The sequence below is a fragment of the Manduca sexta genome, unplaced genomic scaffold, assembly GCF_014839805.1.
Source record: "Manduca sexta isolate Smith_Timp_Sample1 unplaced genomic scaffold, JHU_Msex_v1.0 HiC_scaffold_1051, whole genome shotgun sequence".
Taxonomy (NCBI): domain Eukaryota; kingdom Metazoa; phylum Arthropoda; class Insecta; order Lepidoptera; family Sphingidae; genus Manduca; species Manduca sexta.
The window spans coordinates 1-17,642 of NW_023591878.1; the positions used below are offsets into that span (position 1 = coordinate 1).

The window sequence follows — 17,642 nt, forward strand, 5'->3', positions numbered from 1 at the left end:
TTTAATATTTTTTGTTATTAAAGTTATTAACTTACGTCATGAAAAATACAAACCAAAATAAATGTACATTCGGTCAATAAAAAAGCAAGGTCTCTCAAACCTAGTGAATAGGCTTGGTTGTCTAATTACAGCGCAATAGTTTACTAAGGCACAGAGACGTCACTGGCATTGTGGTACGGGCATGCGAAGGACATAGACAGATGTTCCCACTGAGCTTTTGCACCATACAATTGAAACTATAAATCTCTGTTTCAATTTTCAACCAAAATGCCGTTTTCGTTTATTATTGTTTGTCATGCCAGAATTGCGTATAACATACAAAAGGACAGGAATATAGCCTATTAATTAAATAACAAAAGTGGCTGAACAGATATTGTTCATCACAAAAATTTCTGAGAATAAGATCCATAAAATCGTTTAACAATTTGACAGTGAACGTTCGCCACCGGCCTGCAGCCACGAGGTGGCAATTAGTACAAAAATAAAATCCATTACGTGTGTTTAACGCGTTAACATTTTGCCTTCCGTTTGGCCGGCGACCGCGGCGGCGGCTCAGTCTTCTTACTCTGAAACAAATCAAATATTTGCTTCACAAAAACCCAGTCTTTATCACTGGAGAGGTATACGCAACTATTACACTCACTATTCGCCATGTTGCTGACTCACTATAACCAAGCCCTATGTCAATTTTGACGTATGTCAGAAAAAAATATATTTAAAATTTTCATGTTGGCCAAAATTAAAAAATAAATTATTCATAGTTCCCCTTTAATTATCTTTTGGGATTATTAGATTTATTTTTTTCTGAAAAAGACAAAGTATGTGATAAATGTATAATTTGATTTGTGAAAGAAATATAACATGGACTGTTATGTTTATGAATGCGATGTGTGTCTCATGACATGATAGAAGCCTAGATATCACCATATCGAGCACATATCGTGAACTCGAAGCCGATATTGAATAGCAAAACCTAATATAAGTACACGGTGCATCCTCTCAAGTATCAAATCCTTGATCTTAGCACTACAGTCGTACTATAACCACGGCGCCAAGTCAGCCAATGAGTTACTAGCTGGTATCAACTTTCCGCTACGCTATCAAGCAGCAGCCGGCATTAATAGGCATGCAATAATACTGTTTTATATATTCTTTTTAACAGTGCAAATGTAAATAGTATGTAGTAGTAGCTTGTAAAATGCAGATTTATCCTATTTTTTAGAAATAACTTAGTAAACAACAATCTTTTAAAACGACTCACCTCTCTCGTCCTTTTTGCTCTAGGCTCGCCGGATTCTTTTTCTTTCTCCTCTGTCTTTTCCGCTTTAGAATCGTCACTCTCTGGGCTCTTTTCAGCCTCCTTTTCATTCGGACTTTCCTCTTTCTCCGCCTGATCGACTTCCATCTGTTTGTCTTCTTCTGGTTCCTTTGTTTCTGGCTCTATATTGTTCTCCGGAGGTTTATCATCTACTACTTCTTTTTCTTTCTCTTTATCTGTACTTTCTTTATCCTTTTCACTGTCTTTATCGTCATTTTCTACGGTCTCAGCTTCCTCGGGTTTGTTGTTCTGTTCTTTCTCTTTCTCTTCTTGCTGTAGTTTTCTTGATGACTGTCTCTTCACTGGTGTTTTAGCGTTACTATTTGCTACTTTCTTTTTAGCTGAAATTAAAATTATTATATATTACATTATGCGTTAGTTAGATCCCGAATCTGATTCCTAAATTATTTAAATACAGTAATGGTAAATTGTCACTACCATGCATGTTGCTATGCGAACACTACCAAGCCGTTGGCATCTTCTATCACTTTATACAGTTTTTTATATTTTAAATTATTAATTAGGCCAATACGGTACGTTGTTATGAAATGCGATGTTTAAATAACAAGTAAACTTGCTGAATTGATTTTATCTGTAACAAATCAGACTTCTGTATACTATGAAGTTAACAGGGACTTGCACGTAAATAAAATTATTGCCGCTAATATAATCGCACCTTGAAGTTGGGCTTTTATTGCTGCAGAAACAAGTTAAACTTAGCTTTAGATATGGTTCGTATACCTGGCGGGGATTTCTTCTTCTGCGCCTGTTCTTCTTCCTCTGGAGTTTCCTTCTCTTCTTCGTTCGCCGCGTCGATTGCCGCTGTCATTGTGTGTGAAGTCGGCACTGACATTTCTGTTATTTGACAAAAATATCAATTAAAATAAATGAGACTGTTGTTATAAATCTATAAATACGTTATGTGTTGACAAGCTGTTCATGATGCTGGATAATGTGTTAAGAAAAACGCAACATTTGTCGATGATAAAGAACACAACAACTCATAAACAGGAGCACACCAATAGAACTTTCTTTTAGCTTTTTTCAACCTCCACCCTCCCATTCAATGATAAAGGTAAGGCTATGTTGCCTTTTTTGACCCATACAATCTTATCTTGCTTAGTAATATTATAAATGCAAGTGTATTTTTATTTAATTTGGATGTATATTGTCTATTACAAGTAAACGCAGAAAGTAGTAACCCGCCTTAGAGGCACACCGCCACGTAAGTAGGTCGCGTTCTGAGATCAGCCTGTGTATTTCCGATTCCAACAAGCCTGCATAATTGTGTCAACTGCCAAGGAATAGTCATCTCTCGTCAGTCGATTGGACCCCACTCCACTTACCATCAGGTGCAGTGCGGTCCCTTTGACATGCACATGTAAAAAAAAGACTTAGCACGCGGGCGAAAACGCAAACAACGTCCAATATTACGTAAACTCTTACCCAAAGGCTCGTGCACCAATTCCAGTAACTCATCGACGGTTAGTTTTGCTGTGGCCTTCTTAAACTGCACCACTCGCTCGGAGAAGAACTCCCAAAACGACAGGCCTTTGGGAGTTGTGAACAGCTCCTAGGTTTGGAATTGTAATCTTGATTTATACATACACCATTTATATATAACATTTCGACTTAACGTGTGTTTAAATTAACACACCATGACTATATTTTTAATAGGATGCAGCATAATATGTTTGATTAAAGTAATGGTATGGTACATAATTAATTAAAGCTGACATGGTCACAGTACTCACACACTTAAAGAATGTTTTACATTATTATACTCGAACTGACAGATATAAGATAAGATAAAGTTTATTAATCAAAAAGAAAAAACATACAAAAACACATAACATAAATGAAAAAAAAAATTAAAGTTTGCTAGAGTACTACTAAGTAGTTCTGAAATGTGTTATGTTCTATGACTTTGTTGATGCGTGATCATTGCGTTGTCATGACGACTGACATATGTTCATACGCAGACAGTACATACACGCGAAATTTAAAAGTGTACACCAGCTTTAAATAATCGACCTATAGTTATAATTTTATAACAAACTTGTCCACTTACCTTCATATTCTTGTACAATGTATCCGCCTGGACCCTTATGAGATGGGCCTGCTTGCTGAACAGCAGCGCGGCGCTCTCGCTGAGGTCCCAGGAGGTGGTGTTGCCGACGTACGCGCGCATGCGCTTCACCGTCTCCAGGCACGTCGGGTGTTTGAGTAGCATCAACGGCTTTACTTCCAACTCTGTTGATACGTAATGTTTCGTGAGTTTCAACAAATATTTGGGACATGTAGATAAAACATTGGCGAAGGAGGAAAATTTTCGAAAGATAACCCGAGACAAAAATAAATTGCCTTAGTCAACATATCGCGGCCAATTTAGCAGAAAACAAAAGCTAAGACAAACGTAAATAAACCTAAAAAGGAAGCCGGTAGGAATCGGGTGGTATGGACGCTTCGGCACTGATATTAATTTATTTATTTATTTTGAGAGTTTACAACAGAGAACACACATTGCATTATTTTCACATATAGCCGTATAACGGCAAAAGATAACTGTGTTTCTCTACTTACAGTAAACTACAGCATGCATCATAACATGATATTAGTAAATTTTTAATTTTAAAGATTATTATTATTATAGCACGCAGCCGACTATAGAACAAATAGCTAAGCCATTTGCTGGTCGAAGGGCCTCAACATTCAAATACAGTATCAAAATGGTCTAACTTTCCCACTTACCCATCATCTCGGCCAACAGCTTCAGGCACAGCTCGGTGTCCGCTTTCTCTAAACACAGGCACGTTTTTATCTTTGCCTCCAATTCTATCAACTTCATCTCTGTTTTCAGGAACTGTACGCGGGATTTTTTCTCTTCTGCAATAACAAAAATATTCCATAAGTCTTCTGGCATTATGTGTGACAGTTTTTATTTTATACAGCGAAAGTGACCTCACTGCACCTAATGGTAAGCTGAGTGAAGTCTAGATACTGTAGGATGATAAGAGATGATTATCCCTTGCCAGTCTACACAATTATGCCGGCCTACCAGAACCATATGTAGACAGGCTGATCCGGCGATGTACTAAGGGCTGTACGAACACCGCTCGCAGTCTTGTATCAGCAGTGACGAGTGAGGAAGATACGGCGGAATAGGCAAGATGCGGAGAGCATCGCTGACCCATTCGTGATTTGGCTCTTATATGGACCACTCTGGCGGGTTTTTTTAGGTGTACGTTGATCGCTATATGGTCTGATGCAAATATCCCACCACCAGCAATCAACAAACACAACGCTAGTTTCCCTAGTATTATAAAACCAAAACATTGTATATGTTTACAGTAATAATTAATGTTTTGTCACACCATGTTGACTAATATTTAACGTCAGAGGAAGCGAGACAAATTGTGTAGATATAAATTCTTATCTATGCTGTTCGCTCTTATGCTTACATGTGCTTGGTTCTACACTAATGTCAATCGTTGTCACTTAAATTACTCTTTGTCATTGTTTTAGTTCACTTCGGGTCGAAGGTTTTATCAGGGTCCGTTCAAGTATTGCGTAATGCAATTTTTTCTTGTAAAACGTTACGATGCGATAGAGGGGCGGGAGGGGATTCTCGTACAAAGCGTTATGTAACATTGTTTTTTTTTTATTTTAAAACAATAACAAAGGTATTTTAGCGTGAATATTCCAAAAAAAATTTCACTTTAGAGTTACATAACTTTTAGAGGGCAGGGGCGTACAGGAAAACGTTAAGGCGCGTTACATGCGGGGTGGGGGGGTCAAAAATCTTCAAAAATTGCGTTACGTAATAATTGAACGGTCCCTTAAGTAATGATAATATTTTTACTCTCACCCACTAGATAGATATTGGCAAAATCACCAATGAAATGGTGGAGCCATTTTTAAAAGAAGAAATAGCTATAAAAGTTTATTCCTAGAAGATAGGTAAACAAGCTTCTTACCAGTCTCACGTTCCTTGTCTAACGTGGCTTTCTCTTCATCAGTCAAATTCAGATCCATGACGAGCTGGCCCAACACCGACTGTGCTGTGATTTGACCCTTTTCTGCAAGATGAAATTTGTAAATATTGTTTATATGTGCATTATGATTGTTACTGCCACATACTTTGCTTAAGGTCCACTATAATGTAAAAGTGTCCCTGTATACAGGGTTATTTTTACATTGCGTTACTAAATGAAAGCACATACTCGTCTTCCCTTTTGCTGACATTGTGCCAAAAATCATCCGTTAATAACGAATATTTTCACCAAAATCCTGGTTTTAGTTTTCAGATTTTTTTATCATTTTGTAATTTAATGAGAATATAGCGTGTGCGTGAGTGTATTTCTGAATGAAAGTATGATGTTACTACTGCAATGAATTCTTTTAAAGTAGAAAAGTGGCATTAGGGCGCGTAAAACTAAAATTACTTTTTATTAATATTTATTTTGTTCGAAACTTACACCTTTTTGTTTTATATATATGGCTCAAGTAACTTATTGTGAAGTGTTATTTTCAAGTAGATACATAAGCCTGTGGTTTCATTTAGTAACGCGATGTCAAAATGCCCCCGTATAATAACTTACCCAACTGACTCTTGAGTGTGATGGCATTGGTGGCCGCTTGTTTGTCCCATTGCAGCCTCGTGGACTCGTTTTTAAAGCTGGCTGGTTTCGGTTGGAACAGCTTGATGCCCACGTACTGACCGTTCGGCAGATATGCTATCAAGATGTTGTCTTTCTCTGGATCTTCTGCAAGGGAAATCATGCTGTGTAGACCAAGAGACCTAATGTAGCTGGCGGAACGTGGTGAGAATAGTTCTGCCTACCCCCTATTTTATTAATTCAAACATAAAAGATTAAAATCAAACTATTTTATCGCGGTTTTTATATTAAAAATTTTTCACTACGTTTCGAAGACTTTGCAGCCTTCATGCTCACGGGGCGGACTGATAGATAATATAATAACATAAGAAATCATTATATAAGTTCATTATGTTTTTATAATATGGTATTTCAGAAACCTTATTCTTACACTAAAAGTCGTTATGCTTATGGCGCGCGCAAGGCAGTACCTTAATATGGTTTTTAATTTAAAATGTGTATGGTGTTATTTCTATTTTGGGCTATGGTATTATCAAACGTGTAGCTTATACGTCTCATTAAGCATTTGCATATAAAAAACTGAGTACATTTAAGACATACCTAACTATCTATATATATTTTTTACTGTTATACTGATATTTATCATGCACTTACTTAATTAAACAAGGAGAATTTATTAGAATTACTATTCTTCCTTGATTAATAATCACGGTTACTAATAAAATTTATTTTAGTCAAATAATGTGTATCCTTTTGAAAAAAGGTAAGTTATATGTTTGTTTCATATATTACCTATGTTACAATACAGACCTATAGTCAAAATAGATTTACTGTGCTTTCCGAATTCTAGTCTGAGTTAAAAATTATATGTAATAATTTTGGAAGAAAACAAAACGTATCAAAATCATTTATTCATATTAATCAAAATCTTATTTTCTTCGGGATACATTTGCAATATTCTCGCAATAGACTCCTTCTCCTCGTCAGTCACTTCATCAACTAATCCGCCATTTTTGATGTAATCAGAATATTTTTTATGATATCCTATATCTCCAAATTCCGTTGACATCACAACTGATTTAATATCATTATCAACTTTACAGTTCATAAAAAGATTTAAAAAATCATCGCCTTCCGGTATTTTGTTAGTTGGCGCGACGAAACTGCTAGAATCTAGATTTTTGTAAGTTTTCAAAGACACCACAGAGTTTGAAGACAAAGTTCGATTTTGAGATAGATCATTAACAATCGACGCTTCGGATGTTTGAGATGTTAAAATTAGATCATCGTCGTTTAGTACATTCGAAGAACCCAATATTAAGCCATTGAAGGACTCGTTTTTCTTTTTTATCCGCTTTTTTTTAATTTGTTTTTTGAAGGGCGAAGCTGTTTTATCGCTTTTAGTTCCTTCAATCTGAGATGTGTCTTGAATAGTGGGATATGATTGACTTAAGTTGTATCCAAAGTTATCTATTTGTGAGAATCTTTCCGTTATGCTGCTAAATTCCTGAGGAATGTCTGATTGAAGTAAAGATTTATTAATTGTATTTTCATTTGTAACATGTTGAGAGTTTTTGGTAGGTGGGACGAATTTCGCCTTTGATGCTGGCTTTTACTTTGACAGTTGGACTTGCGTTTTTTAACGAAAGATGGAACTGTTTTTGATGTCGATTCGTTACGGCTTTGGGTTTCCGCGCTACAACAATCATTATTCTTTTTTTGAGTTAATTTTTGATCTGAAAACAAAACGAACTGATCGTAATTTTGGATAATTTACAAAACAGAATTTGGTGTCCCTATTGCATTGCGATAGAAACTAATTGTGTGAAATACGCACAATTTTATGAAGTTTATTTGAAACGGACTCTTTAATATACTAGTGAATAAATATTGAAGTAAACAAAAGATGTCCGATTATTGTGTCTATATCAACAGATATTATCTTATTAAATACTGGTATATTTGGTAGTTTGAGTATATTTGACCATTGATGTCATTTTCAAAATTTTCAACGCAGGAATCAAACCGCAATCTATCTTTTCCCAGCCAACCAATATCCCGCTTGGCAACTGACATGAGTAACAACCAGCTCAAAATATATCACTTAATATTTGTTTGTTGACAATAAGTTTTCAAAACGTTGTAATCTAAGAAATAAACATACCATTGGAAACTCTCTCATCTTTATAATTATTTTCAATATAGTTTTCATATCTTTTCAAACTTGATACAGTTGCGAAATTGTCATCATATTGGCTAAATATATCTGCATTAAAACTCAACAAATTCGTTTCTGGCGCGAAATCGTCCATTTTTATAATTGACACGAAACAACAAATTTGCGTGAGGAAACATATTTTCGCGGCATATTAGCAATAATTTGAATTTAGAACACAATTTTGTTTTATTTTTTTTAAGTTCAAAATGCCGAGCTGTTTAAAAACAAAAAGTTTAAAAGAATATTAATATTCGGCCAGTGTTTTATGTTCTTAAACCTATTGCTTCATAATTAGTAATTATTTTTTTGTTTTTTTTTTCAACAGACATTCATAACGCAAAACTACTTATACATAGTTAAATGTAACTCACCATTGCAAAAGATTTTCGTTAAAATGATACAGCAATGTACAAAGAAATACAAAACTTCAATTACTCATTTCGTTCTTATAACATTTGAAAAAACTATTTCCTTAAATGAGTTATAAATGTAATTTAAGATGTAATTTGGTTCTCTGATCTTCAAAACGGATGAAAATGTTAAAATCATCACTATTAATACACAACTCATTTCAGATCTTACCTGGTTTAAATGGTTCTTTCAAGTCTTCTAACTCGGACTAGAACAAAGAAATAATTTATATACAACAAACTTTTCGAAAGATCATTACATCAATTGTCAGCATCGTTCAAATTGAAAATCTAAACGTTTTCATGACGCACGTAGCTTGCAAGGTGCATCTCACGAACACCTTCAGTAGTGGAATCGTTAAGATACATAAAGTCTGCAAATTTATTGCAAATAGTTGTAAATTTACGCGTAAGTATAACGTCATATTTACGTGCAAAAAAACACAATAGAAACACAGCTTCATATTAAAATTTTGTCTTGAACGCAATGGTGACGACCTGCTTGGAGAACTGAATATACGGCCTTACCTGTGAAACAGCGTTGAAATGTTTGACAGTCTTGTCCTTATCTTGCTTCTCTTTCACATTCTCTTTGTCCTTGTCTGAGGCGGGCGAGGCGCCGCGCCGCTTCTTTGGCGCTGGAGAAGGCAGCGTTGTGTTGTCTTCCGTCTGCTCATCTATATACCTGCACAATCATTAAACCAGGGCATTACATATACCTATCTTGTACTCTATACCGCTCTGAATGATGGCCATCAGATTTATTGTATTCAGGGCCGATTTTCCAATCGTCAGGGAAAAGTTATTCAATAAATAAATTACAATCTGACAAAAAATCTAAGATATATTGCAATGACATTTCGAGAATCTTTTTTACTATAAAAAAAGGAATCACGAATATCCGCCAACAATTCTCAAAGTAATCACTCAAACATTAAAAAAATACCAACACACGAATTGAAAACCCTTTCTTTTTTTATGGTCGGCTAATAAAAGTAAGACAATTTTTTTTGTTGCTCTTTATCCTATAAATTAATTTTATCTGACGTTTGAAAAATCAGCCGACACAAAAACATCGAGACATTTGAACAAACAAGACAAAAGAGACGTTGAAGCAATCAAGACAATCGAATAATGTCGAATTCGCCCATCGATATTACATAATATAAATGAGCACCGGGCGAGAGCAGTCAACAAATAAGCCAGGCTCAAGCCAGCCCCCTCTCTCTCCCCACTAAAGGGTACATGCAAAAGTAAAAAAAAACAAGTTTATTTTACGCATTTGCCCACCCGAACCACGCTACGCCACTGTATACATGCATTACGTTTAATGCTTACCATCAAATGAATAATCTAGGAAAAGTCAAACCTTATTCATAGACTTTTTATCTAAGGAGAAACAGACTTAATATCACAGCAATGCTCCGTCCTTATATAAAAAAAGGACTATGAATAAGGGGGTAGTATTATATTTTTATATAATGTACGTCATAATCGCAAACATGGCTCGAACCTTCGAAGCCACATTTCGGCAAGTGACATTAATCTATGGATCAATCATAACATGTAGACGTATTCTAAGTGTCTATTGTAAAATAAATAGTAAATCCAATAATGAAACGTACTTCCTTTTGTCAGCGAATGAGAGCCTTTTGGTATGAGTAGCATGAAATTTGAATTAAAATAGACACAGATGAATGAAAATGATTCAATAAAAATAAAAATATTTTACGAATTTTATCACGGATATTTATATTATAAATTTCTTCCGACGTTTCGAAAACTTTGCAGCCCTCGTGGTCATGGGGCGGACTGTGTTGGTCATCCGAAAAGTCAGTCGCAATATCTACCTACATTTTACAATTATACAACTTTTTTCATTTTAGCTATTGGTGGTCCGATCTACGCAGAATGAGCTCACATTGTCTTTAACTCCGGGAGAAAATTAAACATAAAAACCGCGATAAAATAGTTTTATTTTAATGTCTAACATTCGTGTTAACATAAGAAATCATTATGAAAATGATTTAATCTAAAATTAACCAATTTGCGATGGCACACTTTTATTTTTCGGCTGATTATTAACGACCCCGACTCCAATTTACGATCCGATCCCGTGTATAAACCAATAAAAAAGTATAACCCGACAGACGTTGTCCCGTCTTAACTATGAATTTGCAGCGCGCATTCTGTCAATCGCTGACAGTTATTTCAAACAATTGACAGTTATATAAAATTAGTATTTTCGTTAAGTTTTCTTAAATTTTCTAATTTTCCGCGAAATTTTTTGATTTTTTTTTTCACAAGGACCTTCTCCTGAAGTATGTCAAATGAAACTTTGTTCTGATTGGTGGATTAATACGATAGATCGAAAAAGCGATTGGGCTCGTTGTTTGAAAACGGCGGTTAATGGAAATATTTTAATAACCTTTAAGCTGGTGTTTTATAGAGTAGAAGCTGGGGCCTGATAGCAACTTGGGTGGTTGTTCTTTTAGACTTTATATTTAATTTGATTTTATTGATTGTTTAATAACTTAAGTCTCAAATTGTGGATTATATATTTTCGTTCAACTGTGTCCTAATGAATTAAATAAAGTAATCTATGATAAATATCCACTTTTTAATAAATGATCTGGAAATCGAATCCAATACCCTGGGAGCTTACTTTGTAACCAAACCAAAGCAACATATACAAATTGATATATTACAATGAAGCTATTTTTAATCGATGAATGATTGAATAAATGAATGAATGAATAACAATATTAATGTGAACGTATTTTACCTCTTAGGTCGTATCTTTCTACCACTCCTGCTGACCAACTCCTCATCCTTCTTTTCTTCTTCGTCCTCTTTGGCTTCCTCCTTCTTGGCTTTCCCGCGCGGAATCTTAGGTTCTTTGATCGGCTTGGCAGGTTCCTTAGCCGGCGTCTTAGCAGCTTCTACTTTGGATTTCCTTCCTTTTGGCTATAAAAGTAAGTTATAATTTACTGTCCTCGCCTTTTATTACATTGTATTAATAAATTTAGTATGGTGAACTGGGTGAACTGAAGCCTTATCCTCTGATAGTGTAAACTCGTAACACGACCGCATTACGTTATCTTCGTGAAGCATGGAATGATATTCTGTATGCAAAATTTCCTTTGTCTTAAACGCGACACGGTGCGTTACGCATCGTCAAAATAATGTGTGGCAAGAGAATAAGGTTCCTGCGCGTATATCGCTATGGGCAAGGAAGAACGTGTTTGTTCAAAAGGGTTGGGTGATGGCGCTATTCTCAAATTAACAAACATCACTAGAGGTGCTACCAGGGCACCCACTTTTTGTTTGAGCAGAAAAACCCAAATATCACTGCCCGAACCAGAACCCAGAACCTCAGACCGCTTCCGTACCTCGCATGCAGTACAACTACGCCACCTAGACAGTCTCAAAGTAAATTTACGCATATTTTTCCTACGATTAGAATTTGATTTTTGAGCTAAGAACTTTTTTCTAGAGCCAAGTAACTTGCCACTGCGTTTAATGACGACAAATAAACAATTATTTATACAATTACATACAATTACCTTTCCCTCGTCAATAACGAGTGCACCAGTCTCGTCCGAATCCTCCACACCTGTCTCGTTCTGCGGTATGTTTGCTGCACTCTGTAACAATTTGTGTAATCATTGTTTTTATGTCCAATATAAATTGTCTTTATTTATACAAGAGACTTTTTTAATTAATAATTAAATATACTCGTGTAACTTGACTTATTAGAAGCGCAACTATCTTTACCTAAGTTCGTTAAATTTGTAAAAGCAAATTATAACATGAATTATTTTTGTATATCTATATAGTGGACCTCAGTGTCTTCATGACTATGTCAGTCATATTATGGAGAAACACAAGTGTTAAGTAAACCAATGCCATTTGTATAAGTACCTATAAACATATGATTTGCCCGCGGTTCCGCCCGCATTAGAAAGTTTTTCCCTGATAAGTTTCGCTTTGTATATTTCCACAGATAAAAAACTCTTTATTTTAATCAAAAGCACTTCATTTTCTAACAGTATACATAGAAGACCAGTATATGTGGAGAGAAGTTAGCAACATTCAGTACGACAGTACCTCGTCAGCGGCAGTGTCGTCGGCCGCCGTGGTGTCCGCCACTGTGTCGTCGGCGCTTTCATTAGTTGTGTCGTTTGCCGCGTCGTTGACAACTTCAGCTGGCTCCTGAAATTAATTTCAATTTTCATCTCTATGGCTAATATATTAAGACTATTTTTTACATTAGTGTAATGCTTACCCCAAAACATTGTAGCCAGTGTAACTACTGGACATAATAAGACATCATGTCTTAGGATGGCGAGCACAGTTGAATACCAAACAATACTTTGTAATTCAAGGTGTTAGATGGTGTTTCTACTATTTATGGTATCGTATCGCTTACCATCAGGCGAAAAGCGAGCTCATCTCATCATACAAAGCAACAAAAAAAAAACTTTTTGGCTTTCTTTTGACTTGCTTTCGATATGAAAACTTGTTTTATTAATTTAACCCTACAAAATTCACTTTAACAGTAATACCGATATTAAGCTGTGATTGTATTGCAGACATCATTTTTAATTTACATATTTCAAGACATCTTAAATGTCATGTATAAGATGGGGGTACTTAAAAAAACAGTCAGTTGGATGTGCTCTTAAAAGGAAGTGTGCTGAGCCAGAACAATTACGGAATTTATGTGAATTCATAACATCTATATATATAAAAGAAAGTTGTGTTAGTTAAACTATTTATAACTCAAGAACGGCTGAACCGATTTGACTGAAAATTGGTAGAAAGGTAGCTTAAAACCAGGAGTCGGTCATAGGATACTTTTAACCTGTTCCCACAGGAATGGGACGTGACATAAAATGTGGTATAACAATACGAAATTTGGTATGGAGATAGTTTAAGACCCTGGCAAGATTATAGGCTACTATCCCGGGATAATAAGTATATAGCCTTTTATCCCGGAAAACTCCTTAACGCGGGCGAAGCCGCGAGCAAAAGCTAGTTAAATACGAAAAAAAAAACCTGTCCATGCAGGACTTACCTCAACAGGTACACCAATGACCTGCTCCAAAGGCACGTTGTTGGCGAAGTCGTATTCAATCTGCTTGACGCCGTCGTTAAAGTCGCGCCGCTTCACCGTTTTCGTGAGGAACTTTTCCTTGTTTTCCGCGTAGTCGAAGATCATGTTCGGCGCTAGGTTCGCACTGGAAACAACCCGATTAAAGTTGTGTAACTGGTGTACTGTAGGCTTTATTGCTTGTATGTTAGAGTACACTTTGGCATGTAAGTTTACTAGGACTACTATTTAGAAAAAAAAAATTACATACTGTGTTATATGAAATGTTTTTTACTGAACTATTGGAGTTATTTAGTCCTTTGTGCAGTATATGTTGGATTGTATTACTAAGATGATTGCTTATTTTTTTTAACCAGAAGTGCAGTCAGCACATAAGTATCTGAATAAAATCAAAATTTTAAATCACGCTTATACTTTTGCATTACTACCAACATTTACTTATTTAAAAAAATAAGGCATTGACTTCACTTCACACAAAGTTTCTTTTTTAATTAATATGGCTGACTGCACATCTATTTTTTTTACCCTTTTGCCAAATGATCTAATTGTAGTGGTATAAAACATATTTGCAAGAAAATACTACGAGTTAGTCTGAATTATACAACCAAAACTTTTCATAAATACGGATTTGCATTCAACAATCAATACATGCTATGCCAGAAGCTTGATTAAGCATGGACACATTTTCTAATTACATTCCAAACTTATACAACTTTAATAAGGTTCAAAGTAGCATACTAGAGAGTAATCAAATGTCGGAATACAGTTGAGAAACAGTATCTAGCTTACTAACAAGATAATACTAGTATATCATGCCAAGTGGCGAAGCTTGCCTTGAAAGGGCCCTATATCAAAATTGGTGTGAACTTTAAGGGTGCCCATTTAGATTAATGTACGGGCCAAGATGCCCCTCACGCTCAGTGACCCACATTATAAGTATGGTTGCAACTTTGCCCTTGAATACATATAAGATAAATGCTGTATGTAAATTGTTGAATGCCTGTCATCAGACTAGGTTTCTTCTTTATTACTGGTCTTAAATCGAAAAGGAAAAATGTGTTATAAAATATTTTCTAAGAGTATCCTAGATCTTATTCATTAATAGACCTTTTGAACATGAAAATTTTACTATAAAATATGATTTAACACTTACGTTTCCCCGGTCCCATAGAAATATACAAAATATTTCTTTCCATTGGGTCTTTGTACCTGTAAAACAGTTAAAATTGTCAATCATTCCGTTTTCTACACATGTACAAAAATTAATAATGAATAAAACAGTTTCTACTTTTATAATGATTTTGGATGTAGCTAATGTTACTTACAAACTAAAGATTACATATTGTTACTATACTAATTATGAAATAATTTATTTCTTTTAGTTTATCTATGTTTTGTTTATATTTACATTGGATATTATTAAAATAGTTTGTGTTAAACTTTATAAATTTGTTATCAATGCTTATCACAACAATATGCCGCAAAACTTTATTTGTTTTGAAATATACTTTGAATAGGATAAAGGTTAAAAATTATTGTTATCTTACATAACCTACACAAATAAGATATTGTCATTACTGATTTAGAAAACATTCGAGATCAGATTACAGAATGTTGATTATAACCTAGTGCACAAAATATGGTTTTAGAAGAGAGTATCTATCAATGCGTTGGGTGATAATACAAAATTCACTTCAAAATGTATACGCATACATTCAACAAATCCTGTAATCGGTAGTTATAAAAAAAATGCCATTTACACATTTGTTGCCAAGTCAACAATGAAAACTTTACAAATGTGTGTATTACAGCCACTATTTGCATAACGAGGCCTTGGAAATGTTTAAAGCGTCGCACCATTATGTCTTCCCGCGCTAAGCATCCTATCAGAATTAGTCCACAACAATTTCAAGATGTTATGCACTTTTAAGGTAGTATGTAAGTATAATTGGTACTTACTCTTGCGGGCCATGCCGGATATCCTTTTACTTTCGCAAATATAAAGTCGCCGGACTTATATTCCCTCACTTTCTTGCCCATTTTCAACATAAATACCGCTTTGGTGCTATTTGTCAATTTCTTCGAAGCACAACACGCGGCGTACTCTGTAATTTATAAATGTGTAACTGTTACTTATTACATGAGGGCAACCCACACATATAGCACAAATTAATCACAATTATTCATGAAACTCACAGAGACGCTAAGATAAGAAATAACCTACAAAAAAAATCTTACCGCGGCAACGAATTGACGGACGGAAGAGAAATAAACATGGCGTTTCAATTCGGGGCTACCAGCCTCTAAAAAAATCAACAAAAAAAATCGTCAGATAAGTTCATAACCGACTATTCTAAAATAAAAAAATTCTTTATTTATCACGTAGGCGAACAAAGTTGCACTTATGATACGTCAAAACAAAGAATAAGAATAATTACTATTTCTAAACAACTATTAAAATTACTTATATAACTATGGACATTATAATAGTTATTGTTTCAGGTTTCTAACCAACATTATAACAGATAAAAGCATTTTGACCAAATACAGCAGGGCCCTTTTACTTAATTTTATGACGCGACATGACAATCTTCTGGGCCCTATAATTATCACTAGGCAGACCGTCACAAATTAAGCTGCAATTCCAAAATCTGCATTTTTTTATATTTGCTACAAGACTGCGCCACGTTGAAAGACATTTATGTTTATAAGTAATATAGACATGAAGAGAAAAGTTTAAGAGAGAATAATTCTTTTTAAGAGGGAGTGCGGCTTATAATAACCAACTCTTTAAACATAAGTTTTTAACTTTACACCAACATTTTTCATAATTATCATAGTTACGAAGCTGATTGTTTTTAGCAAAAAAGTACAACTGGTGAAAATTATCTTGCAAAAAAAAACACGAAGTCTTTTACTTTAAAAAAAAATCATTTAATTGTTCCAATCGAAAATTCTCCAAAATTCAGAAACATATTTATAACTCGAAAATTATAAAAAATTGTGGAACATACATAGGGGTGATGCGGATACCCCAAGGGTGCTCTATCTCTTGACTTTCACTTGACACTATCTTTTGGGATATCTGTATATTTAAAGACTATCATCATAAAATATACACCCACTTTGCTCTGTAGTTTATGCGACATTTAAAAATAAATTTTAACAATGGCAACCCAGTTACTATGAGTGGTCGTGTCAGACGGATGCTTTGGACGAGCATTTTTCGCGTAAACTAAATTGATTTCTTTTAATTAAATTACAGTGAATAGTTGTGTTAACGATGTGTGTGTGATGTGTGAAATGAGAATTATTATTGTGAATAGAAAAACACATAAGACTTAAAAAAGGGGATGTAAAGTGAAACAAAAATGGCTTCAGGAGACACTGATCATATAGAAATAATGGAAAGTGGTGTGTCGAAGAAGACGGATAACGCAACGGGACCTGGCTCGGAGGACGACGGTAATGTTCTAAATCTAATAATACGACACATTTCTTTGTTTTAATCCTATTGTGACACGGTATTTGTCCGGATTAACTGGTTACTCGCCCTACGAAGTCGTTTAACGTTATTTTTCCTCGTTTTCAGATCGCGACAAGAGCTCAATAGCTGAAAAAAATGCTCCGTACGACGTGAGTAGTGTTTTCGGTGATACATTTACACTAGTTATTTTATTTACGCAACGGGACGTTTTAGAAATGCACTATAATATATTACTGGCATTATGGAGAAAGCGTTTATTGTATGCCAATGATTTCAATAATTAGCATGCAAAATCACAAGTACGTCCTTCTATGTTGTCATTTGTATTATATTCTCGTATGCGCTCGTGGGAATGACGTGTTTTGTTAAAAATTTACCTCACATTAGGTTCTTCAAATTCAGAATTAAGAAGTTACGATTTTATATTTGCCTCTGGCATTGACAAAAGTAATTGTGTCAGACAGCCTAAATCAA

At 34.9% G+C, this 17,642-nt stretch overlaps 2 protein-coding genes across 6 annotated transcripts; one reads left to right on the forward strand and one right to left on the reverse strand.

Annotated features, from left to right (window-relative positions):
• Window positions 1–6: 6 nt before the first annotated feature.
• On the reverse strand, window positions 7–16,011 carry LOC115440271 (PC4 and SFRS1-interacting protein). 5 transcript variants are annotated; one of them, XM_030164499.2, is made up of 17 exons: window positions 15,920–16,011; window positions 15,641–15,786; window positions 14,835–14,890; window positions 13,646–13,808; window positions 12,676–12,780; window positions 12,132–12,212; window positions 11,351–11,532; window positions 9,094–9,250; window positions 8,738–8,774; window positions 5,920–6,084; window positions 5,296–5,397; window positions 4,070–4,204; window positions 3,390–3,571; window positions 2,765–2,891; window positions 2,060–2,173; window positions 1,262–1,659; window positions 7–566 (listed from the first exon to the last, which is right to left on the reverse strand). In XM_030164499.2, the coding sequence occupies exons 2-17, from the start codon at window positions 15,728–15,730 to the stop codon at window positions 510–512; spliced, it is 2,151 nt and encodes a 716-aa protein (XP_030020359.1). In that variant the 5' UTR covers window positions 15,731–15,786; window positions 15,920–16,011; the 3' UTR covers window positions 7–509. The 5 variants fall into 5 exon arrangements, with proteins under 5 accessions (XP_030020359.1, XP_030020355.1, XP_030020356.1 ...); XM_030164495.2 differs by having other exon boundaries at window positions 12,126–12,212; XM_030164496.2 differs by having other exon boundaries at window positions 12,126–12,212; window positions 15,878–15,962.
• Window positions 16,012–16,853: 842 nt separating this feature from the next.
• On the forward strand, window positions 16,854–17,317 carry LOC119191115 (phosphatidylinositol 4-phosphate 5-kinase type-1 alpha-like; the record flags this gene model as incomplete). Its single annotated transcript, XM_037445004.1, is given in 2 exon segments — window positions 16,854–17,146; window positions 17,274–17,317. Coding segments are annotated over 2 exon segments (138 nt in total), but the record flags the coding sequence as incomplete, so codon positions are not given.
• Window positions 17,318–17,642: the final 325 nt, after the last annotated feature.

Bases quoted from the DNA above. Each gene is read 5' to 3' on its own strand.
- LOC115440271 (XM_030164495.2), bottom strand. From the start codon at position 15,730: ATGTTGAAAATGGGCAAGAAAGTGAGGGAATATAAGTCCGGCGACTTT. The intron at 9,251-11,350 runs GTAAAATACGTT...ATGATTGTGCAG, and splicing joins AGAAAGATACGACCTAAGAG to GTATATAGATGAGCAGACGG. The intron at 567-1,261 runs GTGAGTCGTTTT...GATTTGTTTCAG, and splicing joins GAGCAAAAAGGACGAGAGAG to AGTAAGAAGACTGAGCCGCC.